This window comes from Montipora foliosa, chromosome 11, assembly GCF_036669935.1.
Source record: "Montipora foliosa isolate CH-2021 chromosome 11, ASM3666993v2, whole genome shotgun sequence".
Taxonomy (NCBI): domain Eukaryota; kingdom Metazoa; phylum Cnidaria; class Anthozoa; order Scleractinia; family Acroporidae; genus Montipora; species Montipora foliosa.
In genome coordinates this window covers 26,662,438-26,687,899 of record NC_090879.1, presented here as the reverse complement: position 1 = coordinate 26,687,899, position 25,462 = coordinate 26,662,438, and the positions used below count along the sequence as shown (strand labels likewise).

General features: G+C 37.2%; 2 protein-coding genes across 2 annotated transcripts in view; one reads left to right on the top strand and one right to left on the bottom strand.

The window, feature by feature from the left end:
• Positions 1-18: 18 nt before the first annotated feature.
• On the top strand, positions 19-16,593 carry LOC137977752 (trifunctional enzyme subunit beta, mitochondrial-like). Its single transcript, XM_068825077.1, has 20 exons — positions 19-130; positions 375-419; positions 2,054-2,132; positions 2,986-3,030; positions 3,908-3,939; positions 4,429-4,496; positions 4,835-4,922; positions 5,678-5,799; positions 9,424-9,489; positions 9,933-9,988; positions 10,493-10,529; positions 10,637-10,684; positions 11,794-11,833; positions 13,371-13,495; positions 14,015-14,094; positions 14,193-14,240; positions 14,326-14,413; positions 14,648-14,722; positions 15,408-15,572; positions 16,174-16,593. The coding sequence occupies exons 1-20, from the start codon at positions 52-54 to the stop codon at positions 16,207-16,209; spliced, it is 1,422 nt and encodes a 473-aa protein (XP_068681178.1). The 5' UTR covers positions 19-51; the 3' UTR covers positions 16,210-16,593.
• The window catches only part of LOC137977754 (cys-loop ligand-gated ion channel-like), an 18,652-nt gene continuing 8,027 nt past the window's right edge, over positions 14,838-25,462 (bottom strand). Inside the window, exons 5-8 of the mRNA XM_068825081.1 lie at positions 19,906-20,061; positions 17,930-18,106; positions 17,540-17,587; positions 14,838-16,810 (exon numbers count right to left, since the gene is read on the bottom strand). Coding sequence (XP_068681182.1) covers positions 16,679-16,810; positions 17,540-17,587; positions 17,930-18,106; positions 19,906-20,061 — 513 coding nt within the window. The 3' untranslated portion in view covers positions 14,838-16,678. The remainder of the gene's footprint in view (positions 16,811-17,539; positions 17,588-17,929; positions 18,107-19,905; positions 20,062-25,462) is intronic.

Here is a 25,462-nt window from a genome sequence, read left to right as displayed (position 1 = left end):
AACAATCAAATATTGAAGGCCTGGTTACGTTTACTTCCCACTAGAACCAATATGGCGGCGAGCGTGTACTGTGGTGGCAAAGTTTTAAGAACTTTTGCCAGAAACTTTAGGACCAAAAATATTAACAATGGTAAAAAAAAATGTTCTTAAGACACCATCTATAACCAAGCACGTTCGTCTTCCTCGCTAAATGATCAGAACCGTTAGTTTTTCAAGGCCAAACATTTCTTGTCGATTCATCTGACGTTGTGATGGGATCAAAGTCCACAGACAATTTTTTTTTCTCTAGGCGACTTTTTAATTTTACGAATTTTGGAAAACAAAGAAGAAGGATACTTTGAAGTGATTTTTGATATATTTTCTCCATTTTGCAGTGTTCCTGAGATGTGCAAGTTCTCAAAAGCAAAAGGCTTCGAAAGGTTAGATGCAGCGTTTGAACATTTTGCTATGTTAATGATCGATATGCTTAACTAAACGCTTGTCTTCATCTGCTGCAGTCGTACGTTTAAGAATTCAGAAAGTTAAAAAGCTTTCATGACTTTGTAAGCTGCGTATAAAGTGTTAGGAAAATGATTTTTATGCAGTCATTTTGTGAACACTTAAAATTGAAGGCCCATCCTCCTTCCAACCCTCGTCCTACCCCTCAAATAGCGGTCAGTGTAAAACGCAGACTGCAGACCGGGGGTAAAATGCAGACTGAGGTTATAATTTAACTGTTGAAAAAGCTCTAACCCAAAACCCATTAGAAATGCTAACAGTTAAGCCTAAATATTGTTTAGCGTTTCTGAGGGGTTTGGGCATTTTCAACAATTACGTTATAACCTCAGTCAGCATTTTACCCCTGGTCTGCAGTCTGCGTTTTACACTGACCGCTCAAATACTATACAATGGACGTGAATAAATAACCAAAGCAGGTCATATTACCTCTTACTAACCGAGTTCGAGGTCCATGCTGTAAGTTACGGAGCAAGTTTTTTCCCGTTGATTTATGGCCCAAGCACTAAACTCGCGGGCCATAAAATAAATCAACTGCAAAAAACGAGGATCCGTAACTTACAGTAGGGACCAAGAAAACGAGGTTAGTAAGATATTATATCTCTGAGGTTAATCCGGCACATGGGCAAGGAAACTAGTCGAAGTCAAGCAGAAGGTTCAACTGCCACAAAGATTGTCATGTCAAAATCCGAAAAACTAAATCTTCTTGGTTGTTTGAAATAGTTGCTTGCAAGATTCAAACAGTTTTACAAGTTTATGTAACAGAAACAACATGAAAAACTTGCTAGATGTTTTATTGAGATTTTAAATTTAGCGAGCTGTACAGTGGGCCGTACTGTAGAATACGGCCTGCTAATTTAGCCAATATATAATAAAGGGTTATAATTTATAATGTCACTGGCAAGCCTAAAACATGTAAAAAAGGTACATTACTAAACAACGAAACAGCGAAAGGAAGCACCAAAACGCCATGTATGACCCCACGATACATTGAATGCTTACCGACAAAGGTTGGATTTGAGATTGAATATCAGTTTAGGCCTAATTAGGCCTAAAACGTTATTGCCCCTAAGCTCAGTCTTAATCTGAACCTCAATGAATTAGGAGCAATAACGTCTAATTCATTGAGATTAAAATTAGGATTCAGATTAAGACTGAGCTTAAGGACAATAACATTTTAGGCCTAATTAGGCCTAAAATGATATTTAATCTCAAATCCAACCTTTGGCGGTTAGTATGCAATGTATGGTGGGGTCATACATAGTGTTTTGGTGTTCATTTCGCTGTTTCGGTGTTTCAGCATTTCACTGTTTCGGTGTTTCAGCATTTCTCTGTTTTGTGATTTAGCAATGCCCGTAAAAAAGGAAAAATGTATGGACAGATATGCATAATGTTCAAGGAAGAGTTGATGGGAAGATGGGAAAACTTCCCTAAAAAGTAGAGGAATTTGAAATCAGCAAGCAACAAAATATTCTGTTAATTTTATTATTGTCATTTAAGAAAATTATATTATTTGATCAAAAATAAATATATTTTGTTTCTTTTGATTTACCTTTAGACTCGGCTCCTAAGCGAACAGCAAGGAATATTGTTTTGGTAGAAGGAGTACGCACTCCATTTCTTATGTCAGGCACTAGGTAAGACTGGTTAAGGTCACTCTTATGCTTTTACTACAGTGAAATGCATTTAACTGTAGTAAAAAAAGGTAAATGAAGTTTACTTTGGTAAGTTTAGATAAACTCATGATAAACCATGCTTTTTCAGGTTGTTTTACCTTAGTAAACTTTACTTTCATCCTGTCGAAGTTGTTATCGCAACAGACTCAACGTACGTTTACTATAGTTAAGTGAAAATAAGGAGTCACACTTAAAATTGTGTGTACTTTAGTAAACTTCACTTTACTACAGTAAAAAAAAGCCCAACTGTGACCTCAACCATTTTAGTGAAAATCGTATCTGTGTTTTTCTGTTTACATACCTGTAGGAAGCTATAATGAGCTGACCTACTTTTGATTAATAGACATTTACGTAGGTCTGGATGATCAAGGCTTGATTGTAATCAGTTTGATGTAAATATAGTTAACTGACTGATGATATCGTTATTTTTAATAATATTGCAAATTTAAATAAAATAAGTTAAATTAATCAATCTAAATACCAATAATAGTAAATTAATCATTTATCATAGAGTGGTTTTTAATTGAGTGTCGAAAGTCATTAGTGAATTACTTTGGTTTTGCATGACTTCACTCATTGATTGGTTCAAAGTTCTCACCACTTTTTCAACTAATCAGAAGTGAAACCAAAACCAATCGTAGCTTGTGCGTGCACATTTTCCTGCACTTTGTGTGGGCTACGTGTAATTACTTTGAGTTTTGGCTGGTTTACTGGATTGTCTCAACCCTTTTTGATTGGCCAAAGTAATAACTTTGGTTTTGGTTTTACGACCCTCATTTGAAAACCGCTCTAATTTTGTGTTGTCCTTTGTCAGTTATGCTGATCTGCTTCCACATGATGTCCAAAGAGGAGCATTAGAGTGAGTATTTCAAATATGGAGTACATGTTCAAAATTTCACTCAAAATTGAATCCAACCACTTGTTATGTGTTGTTGTCTCAAGAGTTCTTTTTAAAGTGCCCCTGTGACCAAAAAATCAATTCATATTTTTCTTTGGATTTCAAAACTATGTTAACAAAACACTAAGTGACCCACGTTTTAAGCCTTGATTTCAAAAAGACACCTCTTTATTTTAACTGGAATTTTCCTATTTAATGGTCCACCATTACTAACATTATGTTCTTGAGAGAGCTGGATCGAGGAGAAAATGACTTCAAAGGCTCACTAGTTTAAGAATGCAATATGTGTGTACGCTGCAAAATTAATATGCAGCGCGGGGGTTTTGGGCTTTCAGACTTTTAAACTCACGCTTTGCATATATAATAAGCTGCCTTCACACGCTGAAATTTTAAGCTAGTGAGCCTCTGAGGCACGTTTCCCTGGATCCAACCTTCTGAGTTCCAATCGGTCAGTTTTGAACGTGAGTAATGGCGGACCGTGAAATCCAAAACTTACACTCAAAGTAAACGGCTTTTGGATAAAAATCAAAGCTCAAAATTTTGCCAGTCAGGTGTTAAGCAAACACACTTTCAAAATCTGAAGGAAAAAAGGAAGTGGTTTTTTTGATCACAGGGGCACTTTAACAGCTGTTTCAAAAATTAAACTCTATGGTGCATTCTAGTATTGCTGTTTATCAAGCTGTGTAGTGAGTACCACACTTCATATGCTTTGTGCTACACCATCCCGCAAATGATAACGGCTCAAATTTGCTGGATTCGGAACATCTTAAAAAAATTAATCATGACTTCATTGAGTGACCTTATTAATGAGCTCTTTATTATTAATGATATGTTACAGGGGTCTTGTATCAAGGACTGGAATAAGCAAAGGTTTGTTAAATACATGTATATTGGTGGCTTTGTACTATATAATATCTGAACAGTTCTGACCATTTTCTTCTGTAAAACATAAGATTGAATAGAAAAAAATAATAGAAATGAGAGAGACTCAATGTGGCTGAATGAAATTTAGGCAAGGTTAAAATCAAGGCATTGCTGGCCAGTAGAGTTATGCAGTAGGGTTATACATGTAGGGGTGCCCCTTGTGTGGGTGAAATTGACTACATGCTCAATGTTGCAGATCTATTCTTGTACCCACAATTTTATTGTTGGATGCAAAATCCTCATAAATTGTGCTCCCAAATTGTGTGAGTTGCATTGGTACATGTAAGTATTCCATTGACTGCCTCATCAGTGTGACGAGTGCCAGGTGGTGGACTGTTGTGTCTGGACATGCATTTCCAGCCCAACCCTTGCAGGTGCCTAGTCCCAAGCTTGTCTTGCCGATGAGTTTTCTTAGTGTGTAATGTTATTTTGCAGATGCTGTTGATCACATTGTTATCGGTACAGTAATTCAAGAAGTTAAAACAAGCAACCTTGCAAGAGAGGTTGGTGTGTTTTTTTTTTTTTTTTAATTGAAGTTCATCTTGAACTGGCTATTTCAAGATTGAAACCTCCACACTTGTACTTGAATATGTTGGCCAAGTCATCCTATTTAAGTTCCTGGACAGTTTACGCATAGATCTTAGTCATGAGGCTGTAATGTGTCAATATTATCTACTTTTAGAGATTCTGGAAGGTCAACATCAAATTTTCTTGAATGAAAGAAATGTGTACTTTTTTTTAAGTATGGCTGATAGCATCACTTCTCCATTGCATCAAATTTTCTTATTTACAGTGCAGATGTACTCATACATTACTTTTTGATTGGTTTTTGTCTCTGCAGGCTTCACTTAGTGCTGGCTTCTCAGACAAGACTCCCTGCCACACTGTGACTATGGCTTGCATCTCGTCAAACCAGGCGATCACCTCAGGTACAGTACAGCTGCATTTGCCACACCATCAATGTGTCTTAAGCCGTTTGATCTTTTTGTTGTCTCTCCTTTTGCTCAGCAAATTTAAAAGTAATTAAACGAGTCTTCTAGTGTTACTGTATTTTCCTTACCCATTGTCACCTCAAACGCCCTAGGATGCACCCAGTTCACGACTAAAATTGTCTGGTGTTAGACAAAGTGAAATCTGTTAAGTCTCACTTCCAGGGTTTAATGGGTTAATTAGTTTAGTAATTTACTATTTAAGACTTCTTTGTACGTATTTAGATAAAACCCTTGCTGCCTAGATTAGCATTTTTGCAATTTGCAGGATAGTGTAGCCTTGTAATAGTGAAATAAGAAGTTTATTAACTTGAACTGGAACTTGAACTTGAATTAAGTGCCCATGCAACAAGTACAGGAAATGGTATAAATGTGAGTGCGTTTTGTGATTTATGGGCACCAGTTGATGTTTTGAAGGTTCCACGGCTTGTGCAATTTGAGAACTCACATGTAATTTCAAAATATCCCAAGGGACCATAAATCACTAAATGCATGAGCAAGTTCATACTGTTGTGTATTTTAATCAAAAAAATTACTCCATTGCTTTGTTTCCATAATACCTTCCATGTGACACTCTATAACCTATTGACACATTTGTCATTGACCAATCAGAAACACAATATTATTCTGTTGGGTGTAATAAGTAAACTTAAACGAAGTTAATAATAGTAATAACTTGACTTGTTCGTCTGTAGCTATTGGCCTTGTTGCCAGTGGTCAGTGTGATACAGTGATCGCAGGTGGAGTGGAATTCATGTCCGACGTCCCCATCAGACTAAGCCGTCCTCTAAGAAAGACTTTGCTCTCAATGAACAAGGTACAGTGTATCTAAAGGGAGAGTTTCACGTCTCTGCGCATGGACAAAGTGTCATGTCAGCCCATTTAATTCCATTCTTATTGAAACAATCGAAAGCACTGATGCAGGAAATGGAAACAATGCCATAGTAATGGATTACTCATTGGAATTACTTTTGTAATCATTTCCTTTGTGTTATAAACCTACTGCGTGCAAGTAGATGACTCGTGCGTCATGGCAACTTGTGCATAGAATAAAATGTTCGACCTGTACAATAAATTTGATGGTCAAACCAAATTTGATATTAATTTTCTTTGTAATTTTTTATTTTATTAATTTATTTTATTAATTTTTCTTTGTATTAATTTTATATTAATTTTTATTATTGTATTAATATTATGATATTATTATAATATTATTATTATATATATATTATATATTATAAATATATATATATAACATTATATTATATAATATTATTATATTATATTATATTATGTATTATTAATATTGTATTATTATTATATTAATTATTATATTAATTTTTCTTTATAACTTCTACCAAATTTGGGCCTCAGTCATTCAGTGTATTTGCTTTAATACTTGCTATGATTAATGAACATCATCTGGTTCAGTAAGAAACCGTAAAATTTACAACTGCTAGCACCAAATCTTGCACGTGCACAAAACCGTGAAACTGTCCCTTTAACATTAATTTTTTATGATTGCCTAATTTTTGATATGCTTGTTCTGACCATCAAAAAAGACTTCTTTTATAAAGGTGTTTTGGCTTATAGTTCTTCAAATTTAGGCCTTCTTTGGAGTTTCGAGGAAGACCAATAATAATTCCAGGTTTTGAAAAGAATTGAGACCAACAAAAATAAAAGTGGAATTGTCGTTGCATTTTGCACACAACTTTAAGCAGTTCTTTGTGGATAACCATGGCTGCATACATACACAATCACTTATGATCAACCAGTTTAAGGATGGTGCCTACTAATTCAAAGATATTTTTGCCCCGGTTTATGATTATGCAGGAAATTAAATGTAGATCTTAAGTAACAACTGGTATTGAAATCCAAAAAGAAAATTGTGTGTAACCATACATTTTTCAAAAATAATTCATAAATAATATTTGTAAAGAGCTTCAAAATACAAAGCAATGTATGCCGTTCTTTCTCAAATTGAAGCTAAATTATCTCTCAAAAATGCATGGCTACCCCCAGTTTTCCTTTTGGATACCAAGACTACTTACCAAGATCTACTGGTACTTTCTCTGGATAGTTTTAAACTGCACAAAAATATCCCTGTATAATTAGTAAGCATAGGAAACCCGAGTATCTCGAGATGTGCAGAACATATGCGCAATAACAATAGTGGGCACCGTCCTTAATTCATGCCCTTACCTTTGGGCCATGCACTGGCTAAAGAATTTTAATATTTACATTGTATATTGCACAACTGTACAAAGCATTCACCTGGAGTATAGTTTCCCGGTATTTAAAAAAAACAGACTGAATTTCTTCCTCACTGAAAATGACAAAGTGGTTAGCAGTGTTCTTGGCAGACATCATATAGAATTAATCCTGCTGACACCTCAAACGCCCAAGGACACCCCCAGTTGACAAGTAATTGTCTGGCATTTGACAGAGTAAAATGTGAACATTAAAGGGACACGGTCACGGTCTGCACATGCTCGTGTAGCTGATCGAAACTTGAAAAAGTCAAGTTATTAGCAATCACAAATTCAAAATGGCGTCTAGCGGAGGATCCGGACATGGCGGTAAACGCATCAACCCAGGGCGGAAACGAAAGGTCGAAGACAGAGGGGAATTTGCTTTAGATAAAGATAGCATTTGCTTTAGATAAACTTGATTTAATGCAAAATATATGCAGAATTCTTCAACTTACCGATATTTCCATAATGGTGGTCGAGCGTGACAAGTCTCGGAGACAGTGAATGCTACTGCGCTTGTCAACCGGTGCCAGTGTCCCCTTAAGTCTCACACTGGCCAATGAAATTTCAGAAATTCTTACAGTGCATGAAATATGAGTAGGTAAAATGGATGAGGTGCATACTTTATGATGGTATGGTTTCATTATCAGCTTTAAATGTTATTGTAAAATTCATTAATAATTCATAAGGGTGACAGCCAACAGAAACACACTATTCAGGTCACATGCATGGTCTGTAAAGAGTGATAAAGTTCAACTGTCTGAAAGCACAGGGAGAGTTTGAAAGGGTTGCAGGGAAAAGCTGGGGTTGATGAATGAATTAATACAATAATTGAATGAATTATACACAATCACTAGTGGTTGTAACAAAGTATACAACCACATGTTCTTGTATGAACACATTGAACTTTGAAAGAGGATGAATGAGACAAATGCAACACCACTCACATTTTACTTATTATTACTTCATTTAATACTTCTCATTTAGCACTGCCTCTTTATTTTCCAGCTATCCAAAACTTTACCGTACAGTTATTGAAAGCTGGACTCAGGACATTACGACAAGCGTCACATGACACTGAACTTTTCCTCCCTTTGCACCTTATCCTTCTTTGCTTCCACACAAACAACAGTGCAGTCCTTACTTTGCAAACTACGTAATTCTCTCACTTCAGCGCACCAAACAACTTTGTCTTGAACTTAAAGTACAGTCTGGAATATTGAGTTTTGCTAAAACTTCATCGGATGTTTCATCATCTACAATACCTGACCAAATATGATCTTTCGTAGTACAGTCCGTTTCTCAGTTCTTGTTTGAATTCCAAGGTTAAAAGGGAGATATCTACCGGTTGGGCAAGAGCATCACTAACAACTTTACCTTTAAAATCCAAGTGTGCCACTGAAAACGTGTATGTTAATTTAACCCTTTAATGCCCAATAGTGACTTATAGATTTTACTCTGTCTAACGCCAGACGATTTTACTCGTCAAAGGGAGACCCCTTGGGTGCTAAAGGGTTAAAAAACTATCTCCTTTAACCCTTTAATGCCCAATAGTGACTTATAGATTTTACTCTGTCTAACGCCAGACGATTTTACTCGTCAAAGGGAGACCCCTTGGGTGCTAAAGGGTTAAAAAACTATCTCCTTTAACCCTTTAATGCCCAATAGTGACTTATAGATTTTACTCTGTCTAACGCCAGACGATTTTACTCGTCAAAGGGAGACCCCTTGGGCACTAAAGGGTTAAGGAAATCATTTTCCGAAAATGAGATAAATATTCAATATCAGCTAATATCCAACGACAGCCTCAGTACAAACATTCAAAAATTCTGAAGACAATTACTTTATTTCTCTTGAGAGCACACGCCAATGCAAGTTTGCTGCATACACGCTTTTCTAACAGATTGGTGATACTGCTACAATGAGCCTTGAGCTTGAGATTATAAAGGCCCATACAACAATGCCGCTCATGTTGTGAACATTACATAAATCACATGGTTCACCATTGGTTTCTCAAGAGGGAGAGAGAAACTTCCCTCAAGGAATAAGATTTTTCCCCTGTATAGACATTTGCACAAAGAAACGACTAAGCCTTGTGACACTGTTGCAAATCAATGTGACCCTTGAAACAAGACTTTTGTAAAACCAGCTTACATACTCCTTTTGTTTTTAAATTAATTTCTTCTCAGGCCAAAACCCTTGGAGCTCGACTTGGACTTCTGTCTAAGATAAGACCAAGCTATCTTAGCCCTGAGGTAATTTGTTCATTACAAACATCTGTACTTTCCTTTACTTGAAATAATTACGGCTTACGGCAGATTTTTACTTTGCAAGCTTGTCCCCAAAAAGGTTGGAGTAAATTTTTTTGAATGGGTGTATTATTTGATGTTTTGAAGTATTTTGGTGGGAAGAAAGTGCATCGAACTGGGAATTTTGCATTTTAACTCCTCACTGCTTCCCTCCATTTCACTGTTATCTATTGTACCACTGCCTAGCTGCCTTAGTGGGTGGAGTCTCTTGACTGCATTGTCAGGCGTTGCCAGCCATTGAAACAGTCTCCTTTTAGGTACTGGCTGCAAATTCATGTTGCAAGCTTCCCAATTGTCTCGGACAGCGTAGTTACAAAATTAATAATACTGCATTATGCTCTCACTGCAATGTTATTTGAGGGATAGTTTTGAACCATTTTCCTCCTCAGTTACCAGCTGTTGCAGAGTTTTCAACAGGTGAAACTATGGGACACAGTGGTGACAGGTAACAGTTTCACTCTAATAACCATTATTTTTTAAAATCAAACTGAGCTGTACAGTCACAAGGGTGCCTAACTTCGATAATGGGTGGAGGCTCTCAATGTGGGAAACACTCTATCAGATTCTTAGGACCATACATCTGGTCAAAGCTGAACTGTAAATTAAGGGATGAATCCAGCCTCAATTCATTTAAACGTAAAATAGGAATGTATGATATTTCAGGATTGCTAGTAATTTTTAACCAAACTACTTTTGGATTTTAAATTTTCTTTTTTCAATGTACTGGTAGTTTATTTTAGTGTCCCTCATTAGCTTACATGTATAATACTCTACCTGCTAAAGTTGTTATAATGTTACATTGTTATGTTGAAACCTTTTTTGAAACATTATGATAGTGTTTCTATCCTGACATACCCATGTGTTTTGTAGAACCCTACACTAGTCAGTTACTATTCTTTCAAAAGAGCATTACTTAACACTTATATAATAACTGCTTCCTTTCTTAAAGATTGGCTGCTGCATTTGGTATTAGTCGGCAAGAACAGGTGATTGTATGAGGAGAAATAAATTTTTTTCCACTACTGTGCATTCAAAGTTAGATTCATAATAAAATTGTTATTTCTCTAAAATTATTAATTTTTTGTCTTCTTAGGATGAATATGCTCTGCGATCCCACACCCTGGCCCACACAGCAGCAAGTGTAAGAAATGTCTTATTTATTGAAGAACCTCATTTACTGTAGTTGATTACATACACGGTACTCCTAGTATTTCATTTATGATGAAATGGTATATGAAATGAATCATATATGAACTGTGGATATGAAATCAAGTGAAGCTATGATCTTCGCAGTTATGAGAGCAATTTTTGCAATTGTGTAGAGAAGCCTGAAAATTTCAGGACTTCAGCGGGGTTTGAACCAGTGACCTTGCAATTCCGGTGCGACGCTCTAACCAACTGAGCTACGAAGCCACTGACGTTGGGAGCTGGTCATTTGTGGGTTCTTAATACAAAAAGTGGTTTAAATGGTCAGGAAGTAAACTTTTAGTGGACTTTGTTATCTTAGGTGGAAGAAGAATATTATACTACTTGCGATTTTTATTGACGCCCAAAGATACACAGCAAGGAAACAACATTAAGACTAGTACTGGCACTTCGTTCAAACCTCGCACATTCTACTTGGCTAGCCTGTTCCAGGTTCCCAGATACAGTTGGGAAAGCGAAAAAAATGCGTGTGAAAAAAGAACGGGGGCCCTCAACCCAACCCTCGAACACAGCTTTCTTCGCTTTCCCAACTACCTGGGAGCTTGAAACAGGCTACCACTTGGCTGCCCCTCAAATCATGAGACATTTTTTTGGATGGCCTGTCCAAGGAATGGGTTCTGCAATAACTTCACTGATGGTTTCTAGTGGTCTCTGATAATTATGTTCTAAGTTAACTTTACTAAGATTGCATTTTGCCTCATAAAACTCTTTAAGAGACTTTTGTTTTACCGAATCAGCTATTTTGAAAATTGTGTAAACAGCTGACCAAATGCAGTGTTATATGATTGACATACTAAGATGCTCTAACTCAGTTTTGAAAACAATAAAATGGCATTTAGTGATGAGCTAAAGTTCGAATTCATCATCGTTCAATATCATCAATTAAGCTAACCATTGTGGAACTTTAAATTAAAGTGGTTCTGTGTTAAAGATTATTATGAAGATCTATGTTCTCAACCCAACAGCATGACCAAAAGTATTTTTACAGAAGTCATTATTTGAAGTACCGGTACAACATTTACACTACGATTTTGCTGTTGTTAGGCTGGCAAGCTGGAGGATGTTGTCCCCTACAAAGTACCTGGTAATTTAAGTTGTACTTTAACTTTCTGCAAACATTTATGAAGGTTGTTCTCTCCTGTTGACCAGCAGCTAATCACATTATGATAATTATGATTCATGCCTTCATGCATGTCTCTTTAGAATACTGTATGAGCGCTATAATTATGTTCGATAAAAAAGGTCTCAGCCAATAACATTTGATGCAAACTGTTAGTACTGTATATGCTGTACATCCTGTAGGTCAATATGAACTTCATATCAAAATGATTTTTACCTAGTTTGAGTCTATTTCCTTTGTCTTGTGACATTTAATAACATATTATTCATTATTAGGGATAGGAAACAACAGGAATTGAGACTCAAAGTAGGTGAAAATCATACAACATATGCATGGTACACCTTCCCTGTTGGCTGAAGCCGAGAGTTTGAGCAAGTCAAACATAAGCATGTGAAATGCTAATTCACTCTAGTCTTGTCCATGGTATTATTATTATTATTATTATTATTATTATTATTATTATTATTATTATTGCACAAACATGAAAATAATGTTGTCATTCACATAATTTGCAACTAGGCATGTCACTAGCCCAAAAACAAAGCATTGGTAGGTCAAGAAATCAAAGTTGACTTAATCATTGGTCATTGAACTTACAATCAAACAACACAATACCATCTTAACGGGTGAACCACCTGTACAAACACAAACACTCTCTCCCCTGAATAAGAAGGATTGAAGTCCTCCAATCAGCAATAGACACCTAATTTAATCGTGATTTAGTAACACCTTTTGTGAGAGAGTGGTCTCCTTGTTAATAATTTTATCAAATCGTTGTCTTATGGAAGCAGCTTGTACTTCATGAAAGCTCATTTTATGGCTTAAGATTGCTGATTATTTTTCTTGCATTATTAGAATTGTCCTTGTGATAGCTCTTTAGTTGTGAAATTTCAGGGCATGAATAATAATTATTATATTTTACGTGCTAAGACAAATTCAAATATTACCATTTTACAATGAAATCCATAGTCGATACGTTCAAACAGTTTTCAAGCAGCTTTCCTGTTAAATATTTAAGTGCACCTACCGTAACCTCAAAGGTTTTTCTTTAACAAAAGTTAAATGCCAAACACATATTTACCTTTGCTTCTCTAGATTTTACTTTTTAATATGCCTCATACGGTATGTAAGAGAAAGATGCTGGCAATCGTTGTCCCATGGCCGAGGCAGTGAGAGGCATGGGTCTACTCCTTCAATGACGTTATAAACTACTTCGCATTATAGTTTTGAAAGAACTTTGACAATGTAAATTAGTTCTTGACGTCATTGAAGTAATAGACCCATACTCTCACTTAAGCTTGGCCTTGGGACCAATGAACGCCAGTTTTGTTACTGTCTTGTACCTCATTAGGCCTATTAAGAGTAAAATCTAGAGACATAAAGGTAAAATAATATTAAACACTTTGCTTTTGCAAAGTAAAATACTTTGAGGTTAGACCTGTGCACTTAAGTTTAAGGAAGGAACAAGACCCAAGTTGTTTTTTTTTTTCCTTTGCCTTAGGACGGACACAAACAGTGACAGCTGACAATGGAATCCGTGTGTCAACTCAAGAACAGATGGCTCGATTAAAACCAGCTTTCGTTAAACCTCATGGAACTGTTACAGCTGCCAATGCATCCTTTTTGGTATGTCCTGTTTACAGTTGGTTTCGGTCAACCACGTTTCCGTGGGAGATGTAATCTAATGATTGGAATGTGAGGTTGGGTTTAGGTTATCTGTTTAAAAACAGCATTGCAATGGAAGTAACAGGTTCACTTCAGTTGAACAACTGAATTTATTACATTCGTTAAATTCACGCTGCTACACATTCCATTACTAGCCAAAAGGGTACACGAAAAATGACAAACTAAAATATTAATGCTCTTAGATGTTCACTCTCCTCCTACTTTCCACAAAAGGTTGTGCATTGAGGAAATTGCCTCTGGCAACTATTGTTACCAGTAGCTATTGTGGTAGCATTATGTTGTCATTATCTGAGACAAAGGGTGTCTTCAAAAGTGCCTTCACGATAGGACTGTCAAAGTTGTCATCTTATCAATGAATTGTTCATGAGATGGATGCTGGATCACTTTCCTTCCTTCCTTTCCTTCAAGGAACTTATTACTCAGTGCTTAGTGTTTTATTTTTTTGTATGGTAATTTTAGACAGATGGAGGTTCAGCTTGCTTGATCATGAGTGAAGACAAAGCTCTTGCCATGGGATTCAAGCCTAAAGCTTATTTGAGGTAACAGAAATTTTTATGTTCATCTGAATCAGAGACATCTGCCTTTGACCGTTTTTAGCAAATTTTCATTAAAACCCACTTATCTTTTGCTCTTTCAGGGAATTTGTGTACATTTCTCAGGATCCTAAAGACCAACTATTACTCGGGTATCTTTAAATTTGATTTTCTGCATCTGTTCTGATTGGTTTTGGTTTTGCTTCACTCAACTAGAATCAACTCTTTAATTCACAGACCTGCCTATGCCACACCTAAGGTTCTAGAGAGAGCTGGTCTCAAGTTGGAAGACATTGATGTGTTTGAATTCCATGAAGCTTTTGCTGTACGTCTTTTCACTCTTTGCTTTTCAAGCTGCTATCGATCCCCGCCAAAAAGGTTGTGACACCAAACCATCTTAGAGCCCCCCTCCATGTGTCAATGTTGATTGCGAGGAAGGTGGTGAATTGCTATGCAGCGTCAAGTGTCCCGTATATTTATGACTGAGATTTGAGTTCCTTCAACTTAACTGCACTTTACACCCAAGCTCACAAATCAACTTTCTTCTTTCATTTATAAGGGTCAAATTTTAGCCAACTTGAAGGCAATGGATTCTGACTGGTTTGCCCAGAATTACATGGGAAGAACATCGAAGGTGAGAAGCTAGCAAACGTATTTCTCAGTGCAGTTAAACAATGTTAGCATGAAACAACAGGTATTCAATCAAACCATAATTGACTGGCCCTTTTCAGGAATTAAGGCAAATGGGATAGCCTTACATTTTCCCTTTATTCATATCAAGTTGAGTTGTTTGAGCATACAACAAGCTTTTACACTGTTGTTTTCGAGTCACGGAGGGGCAAAAGCAAGTGTGGGAATTTCCCTTTTCATAATAATTATGCAATTATGCTTGCAACCTTATTAATTTTGGCATTGTAAAATACATGTATCTGTGCTTCTGTTCTGAGACACAAATATCAAGAATCATGACAAAAAGCGGTTTAGGAAATGGAATAATAATTATTTAATTTATAACTACCTAGATTGAATTCTTGTGTGGAACCCTTTTCCGAGGTCCCATGTTTTACAGTTTGTATGAGTCAATAAATCAATGAGTCATGAGTCAGTGAGATTCACAGTCAACATAGCCTAAGCCCTCGTTTCAGTGATTAGGCCTAAGCACTCTCTGCAATTTTAGCTTTCATTTTATGGTTTGGTTAACTGCACTAACTCATTGACTCATAAATAGTGTACACTCTCCTTTTCCGCATAACAGAATGCCCAAAGTCCACAATACATTCAATCAAATACATTCTCTATCTACACCTGTATTTTCCCAGGTTGGTGTACCCCCAATGGAAAAGTTTAACACTTGGGGCGGCTCACTGTCAATCGGTCATCCATTTGGTGCTACTGGAGTACGATTGGTTACCACAGCTGCTAACAGACTGCTCAAGGAAGGAGGCAAATATGGACTTGTTGCCGCTTGTGCTGCAGGAGGACTGGTGAGTTAACTTGTTTAGCAACACAGTTTCCGTTTAAGATGTGACACAATTCTCGCCCTTAGAGACAGCATTGTGTGACACTACAAAGGTGGCTGCAAAGGAGACTACACACTGAGCACTTGCTCTTTTTCAAATGCAAAATGTTTGGAAAGGTTTGAATAATGTCCACAATGAACAATACTGCTTCACTAAGACTGGTGCACCATGAATCCTCTGCTATCAATATTAGCATAATTTATGCAAGTTTTCGAGAGGAAGAATTCTTTGGTTGGAGTGCTTCTTGATGTTGATCACATTTAGATCTAGAGGAATGGTTTGGTACACAATTTGATACGACTTGAAAAGTGAAGAGTACCACAAATTTACACTCTTTACATTCCTTTTTGCCAATCCCTCAAATTCTCTTAAGGTTAAGCAACATTGGAATCATTTTTTGTATGTTTGCCAGTGAAAACAGTGTAACAAGGTTTTGTGAGAAACAACTGAACTCAAATAATTTTTAGCCACACCGAACAGATTCAACAGTTTTAGACTTCCTAGAAACAAATACACATTGCTTTATAACTAATAGTTTTTTTTCAAATCCTTTTCTTCTCCTTAGGGTCATGGAATGGTTGTGGAGCGCTATCCATCGTAATTTAAAATTTTCTCTGAAGACCCAGGCATAATACTCTTTGGGACTACGTAGTTCACAGCCACTACCTATCAATACCATTTAAAATGGTCTATCTGGCTCAACTGTCTTTTGAGAGAAGTTATCATGCTCAAGGACAGTAGAACTAGCCAATTAAATATTTTGTGGAACTCAGTCTTGTTCGTATTGTTTGATATTAATGCATACTTTGGCTAAAGAAACTGAAAAATAAATCTGTGGTTATCTTTCCCTGAATTTTATTTGGTCAGTTCGGGTTTCCTTTGGGGTAGTGGCTGTTGCCAATAGGGAGAGATCAGTTGAGTGCATTTTGCATTCCCTTGTCTTTTTACAACTTACTGCAGATTAAAGTGACCAAATCTAAAGTTTTGAGTTGAGTTCCATTTTTTATCCTGTCAAGAAAACCAATATGGCCTATTTCAGTTGCTCCTCGACCAAAGTGGACACCATCTTGTCAGCTGGAAGCATCTACAAAAACAACATTGCCTTTTCTTGGTGTTTGGCGTTCTTTATGTTGTCTCTGTTCAAGGCTTTTCTGTCTTTTCTGTCTTTCAATTGCATAATTGTTTACCCGATGCTGTTGCTCCTGAAACAATGACAGCAGTTCACTCAAAATTAGACAGGCTAAAGGGTTGCTAACTGTCAGTCCAAATTACCAATTTTCACAGCCCTCCCTCCCAACTTTGCATTTCCTGAAAGTAGACAACTAGAGACCAGGGATGCCTTTAATTAATCTTTTATTAGGAAATTATGATCTAGCTGTGACCATTGCATAATGGTAAGCTGTTCTTAATGAAACTGACTCAAATAATAATATTATAATCATTGTGAAAAGAGCCTGAAACTTGAAAATCTGCAAGACATGTTTCTGTGTCTTGGACCTTTGTCAGTTACAACATTATTACAGTAACTGGTTCGAAAGAAACTATCCCAATGTGAAAATTTTTATAACCTTAAGAGAAGCATCCGTCGTAAATGACTGATAATGAAAATAAAGAGGATAGACCAAATTGAAGTTGCATTTTTAATACATTCTGCAAGGTCTTCAAACCGGGAGAAATTCTCAAATGAAAAGGAAGATGAAGGAACTGCATACCATTTAATTTTTGGAATGGAAAGAGGAGTGGTACCATTTACCATTTAGCATTCCTTGTTGCTCCAATTCTGCTTGACTTGATTGAGTGATAAACCCATTGACAAGTAAAATCATCTGACATTAGAGTAAAATACTAAGTCTGGCCTTTTTGGGTGTCAAAGGGTTAGTGCCCCCTTAACCATTTGGTGTATACTTACAAAACGTAATTTTAACACTCACTCGAAATTCTTGTCCACTTTCTGAAAGAGCTTTATTTCTAGCCTTTGACTGAAAATGAAGGGAAATTATTTTGTGTAAGCATGACCCAGACAATATTTTCTTCCCCAGAACCACATAAGTTTCATTTTTGTTATTACATGTAAAATATGATGTTCCACGTTATGGAATGAACTGAATAATGGGAGGGGACATTAAGTCACACCCTAGCACGTCTCCTAGTTGACAAGTAAGATCGTCTGGCCTTAGAGTAATATACGTCAAGTCAACACTGCATTTCTGCTGGTTTTCACCCTAATGAATTAAGTATTGGTACTCACTTAACTGAGCCACACCTACTACACTTTAATTAGAGGCATTTAACAGTGCTGTTCGTTTGCCAGACAAGCTCACCTTCTTAGTAACAATTATCAGTGCTACTACATGGATGCACAAGAAGCAGCCAATGCCAACGTAGAGGCAAATTCTATCGAACCATTTTTGTGTATCAGGATTTGGGACAACAGCAGCAACAGCATTTTCGATGGCCATACAGCCCAGAAAAATAAGACCAGATAAAACATATTTGTCCTGCAATGAAAAATAAACAAATCATTGCCATAGACCACACATGAATGAAATGCCAGCTGGAGATTCATCAACAGGATTAAATCCGCAAATGAGCAATTTCACCCCTGATGTTACCTCCCCCATTGACAAGTAAACGGCAGGTATAAAACACCGGTCACAGGTCATTGTTTTACCAAATGAATACAGAAAGAAACCTAAACATTCATTGAAGCTAACCTTAGGCCTAATTAGACCTAAACAAGAGCTTTTAGGCCTAATTATGTTAGCATTGGTAAACAGTTGGGTTTTTTCTGTATTGGTAAAACAGAGACCTGTGTTTTAATTGTAGTCCTGCCCACAAGTAAAATTGTCTGGTGTTAGAGTAAAATCAGAGTAAATGGGAGAACTACTTCATGTATCTCTTATTATTCATTCATAATTCTGGATACAGTATAATAAGGGACACATGAAGTACCTAAGCGAAAAGGGCGCATAGTTCTTAACAGAAGTTCATGGCCTTGAAGCATTTAAATAACTCTGGTTCAGAGCTGGAAAATTTCCTCATTTGGATGTAACAGCTCATGCATTTTCCTGCGCATGGAGCTTCGATCTTATTTTTGTTCATACTTGAGCATAAAATTGGTGTCCTATAAAAATCCCCAGCTTTGTTCCAAGGAAAAGAGATGCAAGTTACACACTTCCAGGTCATGTGTTTCTGTTCTTAATTGATGCAGATGTTGTTAAATAGAAAAACATTTCCTCTTTTACTCCACTAATGGCTCTAGATTTCACTCAGGTCATCATCACGATGGCAGACAAATTTGTTACTTGTAAATGGATATTCTTTGTGGGTGAAAAGGTCACCTTGGGTTAAAAAGTAATATAATTACGGTAACATTGTTAATGGCAGCCTTTGGATGCTCTTTAAGAGTAGGGCCTCTGACACCTTTGAAAAACGTTTTTCTTCTTACCGGTAGTAGAAACAATGCCTGCTGTAACATCCTTATTGACACAATTTCCAAAAAATGTATAGAACCTAAAAACTCTAGTGTTGATGATTATTGACAATTTTCCCTCAACATCTCTGTTTTTTTACCTTGCGCCAAGGCAGAATTGTGTCTAATCTTTTCAAGTGTCGCACTCTCTCCAGACTCGGTAATACTAACAGATCAACTGACTTAGTGTTGTATACAGTTGCCTCCTTCACTAAGTCTAGCTATTAACCCAATGGTTCCTGGGAGTGAGACTTCACAGATTCTACTTTGTCTTACACCAGGTGATGTTACAGTCGACTCCCGATAACTCTAACCTTGAAAAAGGCTCAAGTTATAGGGTCTAGGAGAGTAGCAACCCTTTATGAAGATACAGGCACTGAAGTCAAATGTACCCCAAACCAACCTGAAACCTGAACTGGACTGACACGATTTGTCTTACAATGCAAAAAAGGACAAACTTAAGATTACTGGGCTGCTTCAAAATCTATTAAATGTTTTGAACTGTAGTACACTGTTTGTTTTGATTTGTTCACGTACTGACAGACATGGTTCGAGTCATTGTGGGTTAAAATATATGACGCAGATAATGACCTGAAGGGAAACGGAAATTTGTTTGAACTAGTGGTAGGTAAACTTGAGTTATCGAGGGTAAAATTGCAGTAATGTATGACGGAAATTCAGGGGAAATCGATTTTGGTTCGAGTCAGCGAGGGTTCAAGTTATCGGGAGGCAACTGTACTTGTCAACTGGGAAGGGGATCCTGGGGCACCTGACAAGTCAATGGTTTCATTAATTTAAAAGTGGTATTCTAAAAAGCATCCTTACCAGTAACGTAAGATACGAAATAGTTGGTAAACTCTGGGACACTACAAACTTAAAGGCAACTGCAGTTAACAGAAGTGTAAGGGTGACACTCAGTCGATCTGATGGTGATGATATATCCACAGAAAAAGAACAAAATGACAGGAGGTCGATGAGAAACTGCAAGAGGAATGATCATAATAACCACTTAATTAAATTCTCAAGCTCAACTGGCTAAAAGCGCTTTAATACAGTATGTGATAAAAATATTATTAGTAGAACCTTATTTTCTTACTGAGGAGAATACAAATCAAAGCATAGCATAAAAAATCACACAAATGTTGAGTTTTTGGTGATGGAGAAAACCAGTCTGACAAAGAAAATTCTCTGAGTACAATAGAACCAACAAACTCAACCCACATAAATATGACAATGTTCTTAAGCGAAAAGGAAAAATCTACTCTGATTAAAACAGGTAGCAAGGTCAACGCAGCATGCTTGCACCACCAGAGACTTTGACCACAAGTCAACACAGGTTATTAATAAGGTCTCGTACATTTTCAGAAATCTACTACGTCCTTTTTTTGGTTAAGAGGAATACAGACTTTTCGACTTGAGGTCCAAGAAGTTTCCCTGTATCAAGTCACAGGTTGAGTTAAATAAAAGCTGTCTTTAGTTAATTTCCTCATAAGTATAACCAGAGTCTCTCAAGGAGTCAACTGTCATGGATCTGTCCTCTAATAATTAACAATATTATAATTTATGAGTGCGGGTATGAGATGGTAAAATTAATAGCCAATGAGGTGCATAGCAACAAGTTGGCTATAACCAGTCTCATATCCAACAAGTGAGAATGGAATAATATATGTGACCTTATTTAGGACAAGGGGGATTAAGGTGAATAACAAAAAAACGCGTTTTCTATCGTTTTAAACGCAAACGCGTTAAAACACCGTTTAAACGCATTTAAACAACGTTTAAACGCGAAAAAAACGCGTTTGTAAGATTTCATGTCGGAAAAGCTTTACACAAACGACGCGTTTAAACGCTGTTAATTTACCTCAAGTGAGCGCATAATTAAATGGCTGCTTGCTATAATATTATTATTGGGTGTCATCTGGGGTTAACTGTGATTTATTTAAACAATGCAGCTCGACAAACCATCGAAATCTTGATTGTTTTAGTCGCTGCAAGTACTCGGAAAAGAGAAGAAATGCGAATTAGTCCAACCTAAACATGCCTAAATTGGCGGCGTTCTCTGAGGAAAAAACAAAACACTTACTTAGCGACTCTAACGGTAAATCATGAGCATAAACAATAGAAATTTGTTTCAAATGAAGTGAGGAATGTACAAATGAATTTTCAAGATGGTGTTAAGCACAAGTTTGCTTTGATGTGTACCCTGTGATTAGCGAGGGTCGTCAGTAGGTTTCTCTTGTCGTGTGCGATCCTGTTTTAGAAATGTACAACAGAACGTTGATTGTTGAATGCTGTTCATGTTGGTCTTATAGTAGAGTCGCAAACACTTATAAATCAATCAAATAAAATTCTGCATTGGGGTTACCAGCTGAGGCATTCTTCACATGCAAAACTTACTACCATTTTTCCTTTATTCATGTTTGATCAAGGCAGTTGACATAGCGGCTGTCTTCCGACTCTGAGCGACGACCCCGGCGACGACCAAGGCCCAAGTAACCGAACGAAGATAAAACAACTCGTACCATCATGACAGGGATCAACTAAAGCTGCATTTAAGTGTTACGTTCAAGCCATTAGAAAAGAAATTGATCGACGACTCGCTGTTTACCGCTCAAAAGAAATAAACTGATCCACATATTTGTCGCGATCAGTCACGCAACCTTCCGAAATTTTAGACTTTTTGGTCATTTAGTACTTGTCAAAAGGAGACATCAGTTTGTTTAATTTCCTGTTTGTTTATGATTTGCGATAATGAAAAGGGGTTGAATAGGCAGATAGTGAAGCGCCAAGACACAAGCACGATAACTTGCAACAATATGATAGCGCTTTCAATTAAACCTCTGAAATAACAAAAAAAGCAAAGCTCTGAAAGAAATGGATCATACTCTCTGAACTCATCCAACCTTCCCGAAACATTCGCGGGTAATTTGCAGTTGGCAGAGGAAACCTATTTCATGAGCGAACGAGAGCAGATATATTCAGCGTCTTCGGCCAAAGCTTCAACTTCGAGCCATTAATCACACCGGAAGGTACCGGTCATAAAGATAGCGAAAAACGGCTCTTGCTTTCGTTAAATCGTTCGCTACTTCTCTCACAGTCCCACAATAATTATATTATTATAGCGACAACTGAAAGAATCCGTAACAAATAAATTAAGACTATCCGATGGAAAGCCTGTTCGTGAACACCAAGGAAGTTCCGAAAAAATCAATTCGCTGATCAGAAAAACCGGTAAATACTTGCGATACTACCAAATGTTCGCGAATCTAAAAACGTTCCCAGTTTCACTGAATCGCTCCCTACTTCTCTCGCAACTGGATATTTAGGTTTCTGTTTCCCCACGATAACAATGGAGAGAATTACACAACCCAGAAGTATTTGGTCAAGTCAATGCGATGTTTACTTTGTCACATTTCGATGAAATGTTTATGTGATTCGCTCATTCTTTGAATTACGTCCTTCTGAAGGTGGTTAAATGTTGACAGCCTGTTTTCTGTAATTTCTATTTTCTCGAGGCATTATCAATTATGGTACAAACAATCCAATTTTTTCGTCGCTATGGGGCGAAAACCTGATTTTTCAGTTGTTGCGGGGCGAGCGTCACGACATCGTGACCAGTCTACTCGAGTGATAACATATGATACATCCCGAAGGCTAGCGGCGTCATCACTTCGATTCTGCTTCATTCTGGCGACGTGCTCTTTTTGTCGCCAAAAATTCCGAAGAGGAAAACACGAAGGAGGAGAATGTGAAAATTTTAAAGAGTTTAAAAATATTAAAACAAGCTTGAGACAAATGATTGACCAGCCTCTTGGTGAAACCTGATGCGCTAATGGAAACATTTTTGAAGCGTCGTTCAGTGGTTCGCGTTTCTTTGAGCAATATCGTTGGCTCTTGTCTGCAGAATCCGTAGGCTCAAATGCGACGGCTTGCTCCATTCTTAGGAAGACTCGAAAACCGAATCTTCTTTCCTGCGTGTGCTAATTGTCTGGTTGCCGTTGTTGATAGCACGAGATTCGTGCACTGCAAGTGGGCTAAAGTCGGTGTGCATGAGGCGCTCACAGAAAAAAGGATAGTAAATTATTATAGACGGAATGTGATTCTTACTGCAATGTAAAAAGGAAAGGCAAAAGGTAAGTTTGCTGATGAATTGATCATTTTGACACAGTGGGTTGGAAGACATGCACTCTAATCTCCGCATTTCATATTATAGAACAGGTAATTTATTCATTCAAATACAACTAAATTAGCGTACTTTTCAGCATACGAAATGCAGTAATTGAAGCGCAACAGAGCCGTTTGTTTAAACGCGTTAAAAATCTGTTTAAACGCACAAAAAATGCGTTTCCACGCGTTTCGACGAACGCGATTAAACGCGTTAAAACGTTGTTTTCTAAATTCACCTTAATCCCCCTTTTCCCCAATAGGGTCACATATTGTTTTTATTATTAAATTCCTCAAACTCCAAAAGTTTGGAAGTAAATACAAGAGAAAAAAGTGAGAAAATCCGATGAAGATGTGATGTTGTGTAATACCTAGGCTCGATTACCAGCCGCTGTTTCGGGAAATGAGCCCGCGCTCACCCCCGGCGGAAATCGAGCCTATGTAATGCCATGTGATCAGACAGATACCGGCTCATCACAAAAACATTTCTTGCCTTTTCGTGTACTTCTAAACATTGGAATTGATCCAAACTTTCCACAACAAGGTTTTTTTTTGCTTTATTCAGTGGCAGGTACAAGTCACAGGTTACAGGTCATTGTTTTACCAATACAGAAAGTATCCTAAACAATCAAACAGCTCACCTTAAGCCTATTAATAAATTAGGCATAAGGTTAGCTTTTATGAATGATTAGCATACTTTCTGTATTGGTAAAACAATGACCTGTAACCTGTGACCTGTGTTTTGTACACGGACGTGTACGTACGTTATTTATTCACTTGCCTTGGTACGTCAGTACGCTAGTATTAAGTACGGATGTTTACCGTACGTTCGTCATTCATTCGCCTCAGTAAGTTCGTACGTTTATTAGTACTACATGTAAGTACAGATGTTTACGTACGTTCTTTATTCATTCGCCTCGGCACTTTAACACGCTAGTTGTAAATACGGACGCACTGTCACGACCTATCATATTCAGTCCCTCCACACTTTAGTACACTAGTACGAATTACGCAGGACGTGCACAAGCTGTTACCTATCTCTTCGGTACGTTAGTACGCTAGAACGAAGTATGGACACATACGTGGGATTCTTGTACATGTCGTTGATACTAGTATGATAGAACCAAAGTACCCGCATAGTCAAAGTAATGCCAAGGTAACTTTGTGCTCTTGCACTATAAAAAGATGTGAATGTTAACAATCGAGAAAGAGTGAAGCAAATGCATAGATAATATAAGCGACCATCGTGATACAAAAAAATGATGAGAAAATCAATGTCATCTTAGTTTGTAACTCCAATTCATGTCTTGAGGGTATTTCAAGCTATCACTGTTTTTCTAAAAAGTACTAAGTCTAAGAAAAAAATTCAGAAAACGACATCCTATTTTAGGCATGGTATAGCCGTTTACAGCCGATTTCAGTGCAGTGTATAGACCCGGGTTTTTGAAACATGATTCGCCCGTGCATGATTCGCCCGTCGTGATTCGACCATAATCACGTGACTCTAACAAGAAGCGTGGAAACGGCAGTAAAACTCTTCGATAACTAGATGCTTCTGTGAAGCATACACTGGCTTGCCTGTGGTACGTGCTACAGAAAATCAGAAGGCACTGAATTGTGTGGTATTGAAATACAGCATTCCAGTCTCTGAAGAATAACAAATAAAAGAGAAGCGAGAAACATTGGCTTCTGGGCTGACATGTTGATAATTTTCAAGTTCCCTCACAACTTCTTTTCACCACAAATGTGCCCTATGAGCATCCGAAAACTTTGTAATAATAAACTTCACTGAAGTCAAGCCCTGTTTCGCGGGGTTAGTGTTGGGATGGGAGACCAAAACAATAAACCCCTCAAAAAAAACAGAAACATCTGACCGAAAATACTATTAACGCTAACAAATGCGAACTCAGCAAGGTACAGATTCTGTTAGCGTGCTTTATGCAAAACAAATATTGATGAAAAAGCAACTAAATATTGATACACAGTTTTCAGAAAGAGCAGAAGGAAGTTTCCCGGACGGTCGATCGAGAATAAAATATTTACGACATGAAAACAACATTAATTTTGAACCTTGAATATAGATCGTTTTCACTGTCACGCAATAAAAAAAATAAATCAAAAACTATCCAGTGCAAAACGCTAAGAAATTGTTATCTTATAGCAGATAAAGAAATAAGACACTCTCGATCCTAAGAAAATACGCGCAGAAGGCTCTATA

Excerpts from the sequence above, each read along its gene's own strand:
- LOC137977752 (XM_068825077.1), top strand. The coding sequence starts at position 52 with ATGGCGGCGAGCGTGTACTGTGGTGGCAAAGTTTTAAGAACTTTTGCC. Across the intron at positions 131-374 it reads GACCAAAAATATTAACAATG|TGTTCCTGAGATGTGCAAGT; the intron begins GTAAAAAAAAAT and ends TCCATTTTGCAG. Across the intron at positions 15,573-16,173 it reads CTTGTGCTGCAGGAGGACTG|GGTCATGGAATGGTTGTGGA; the intron begins GTGAGTTAACTT and ends TCTTCTCCTTAG.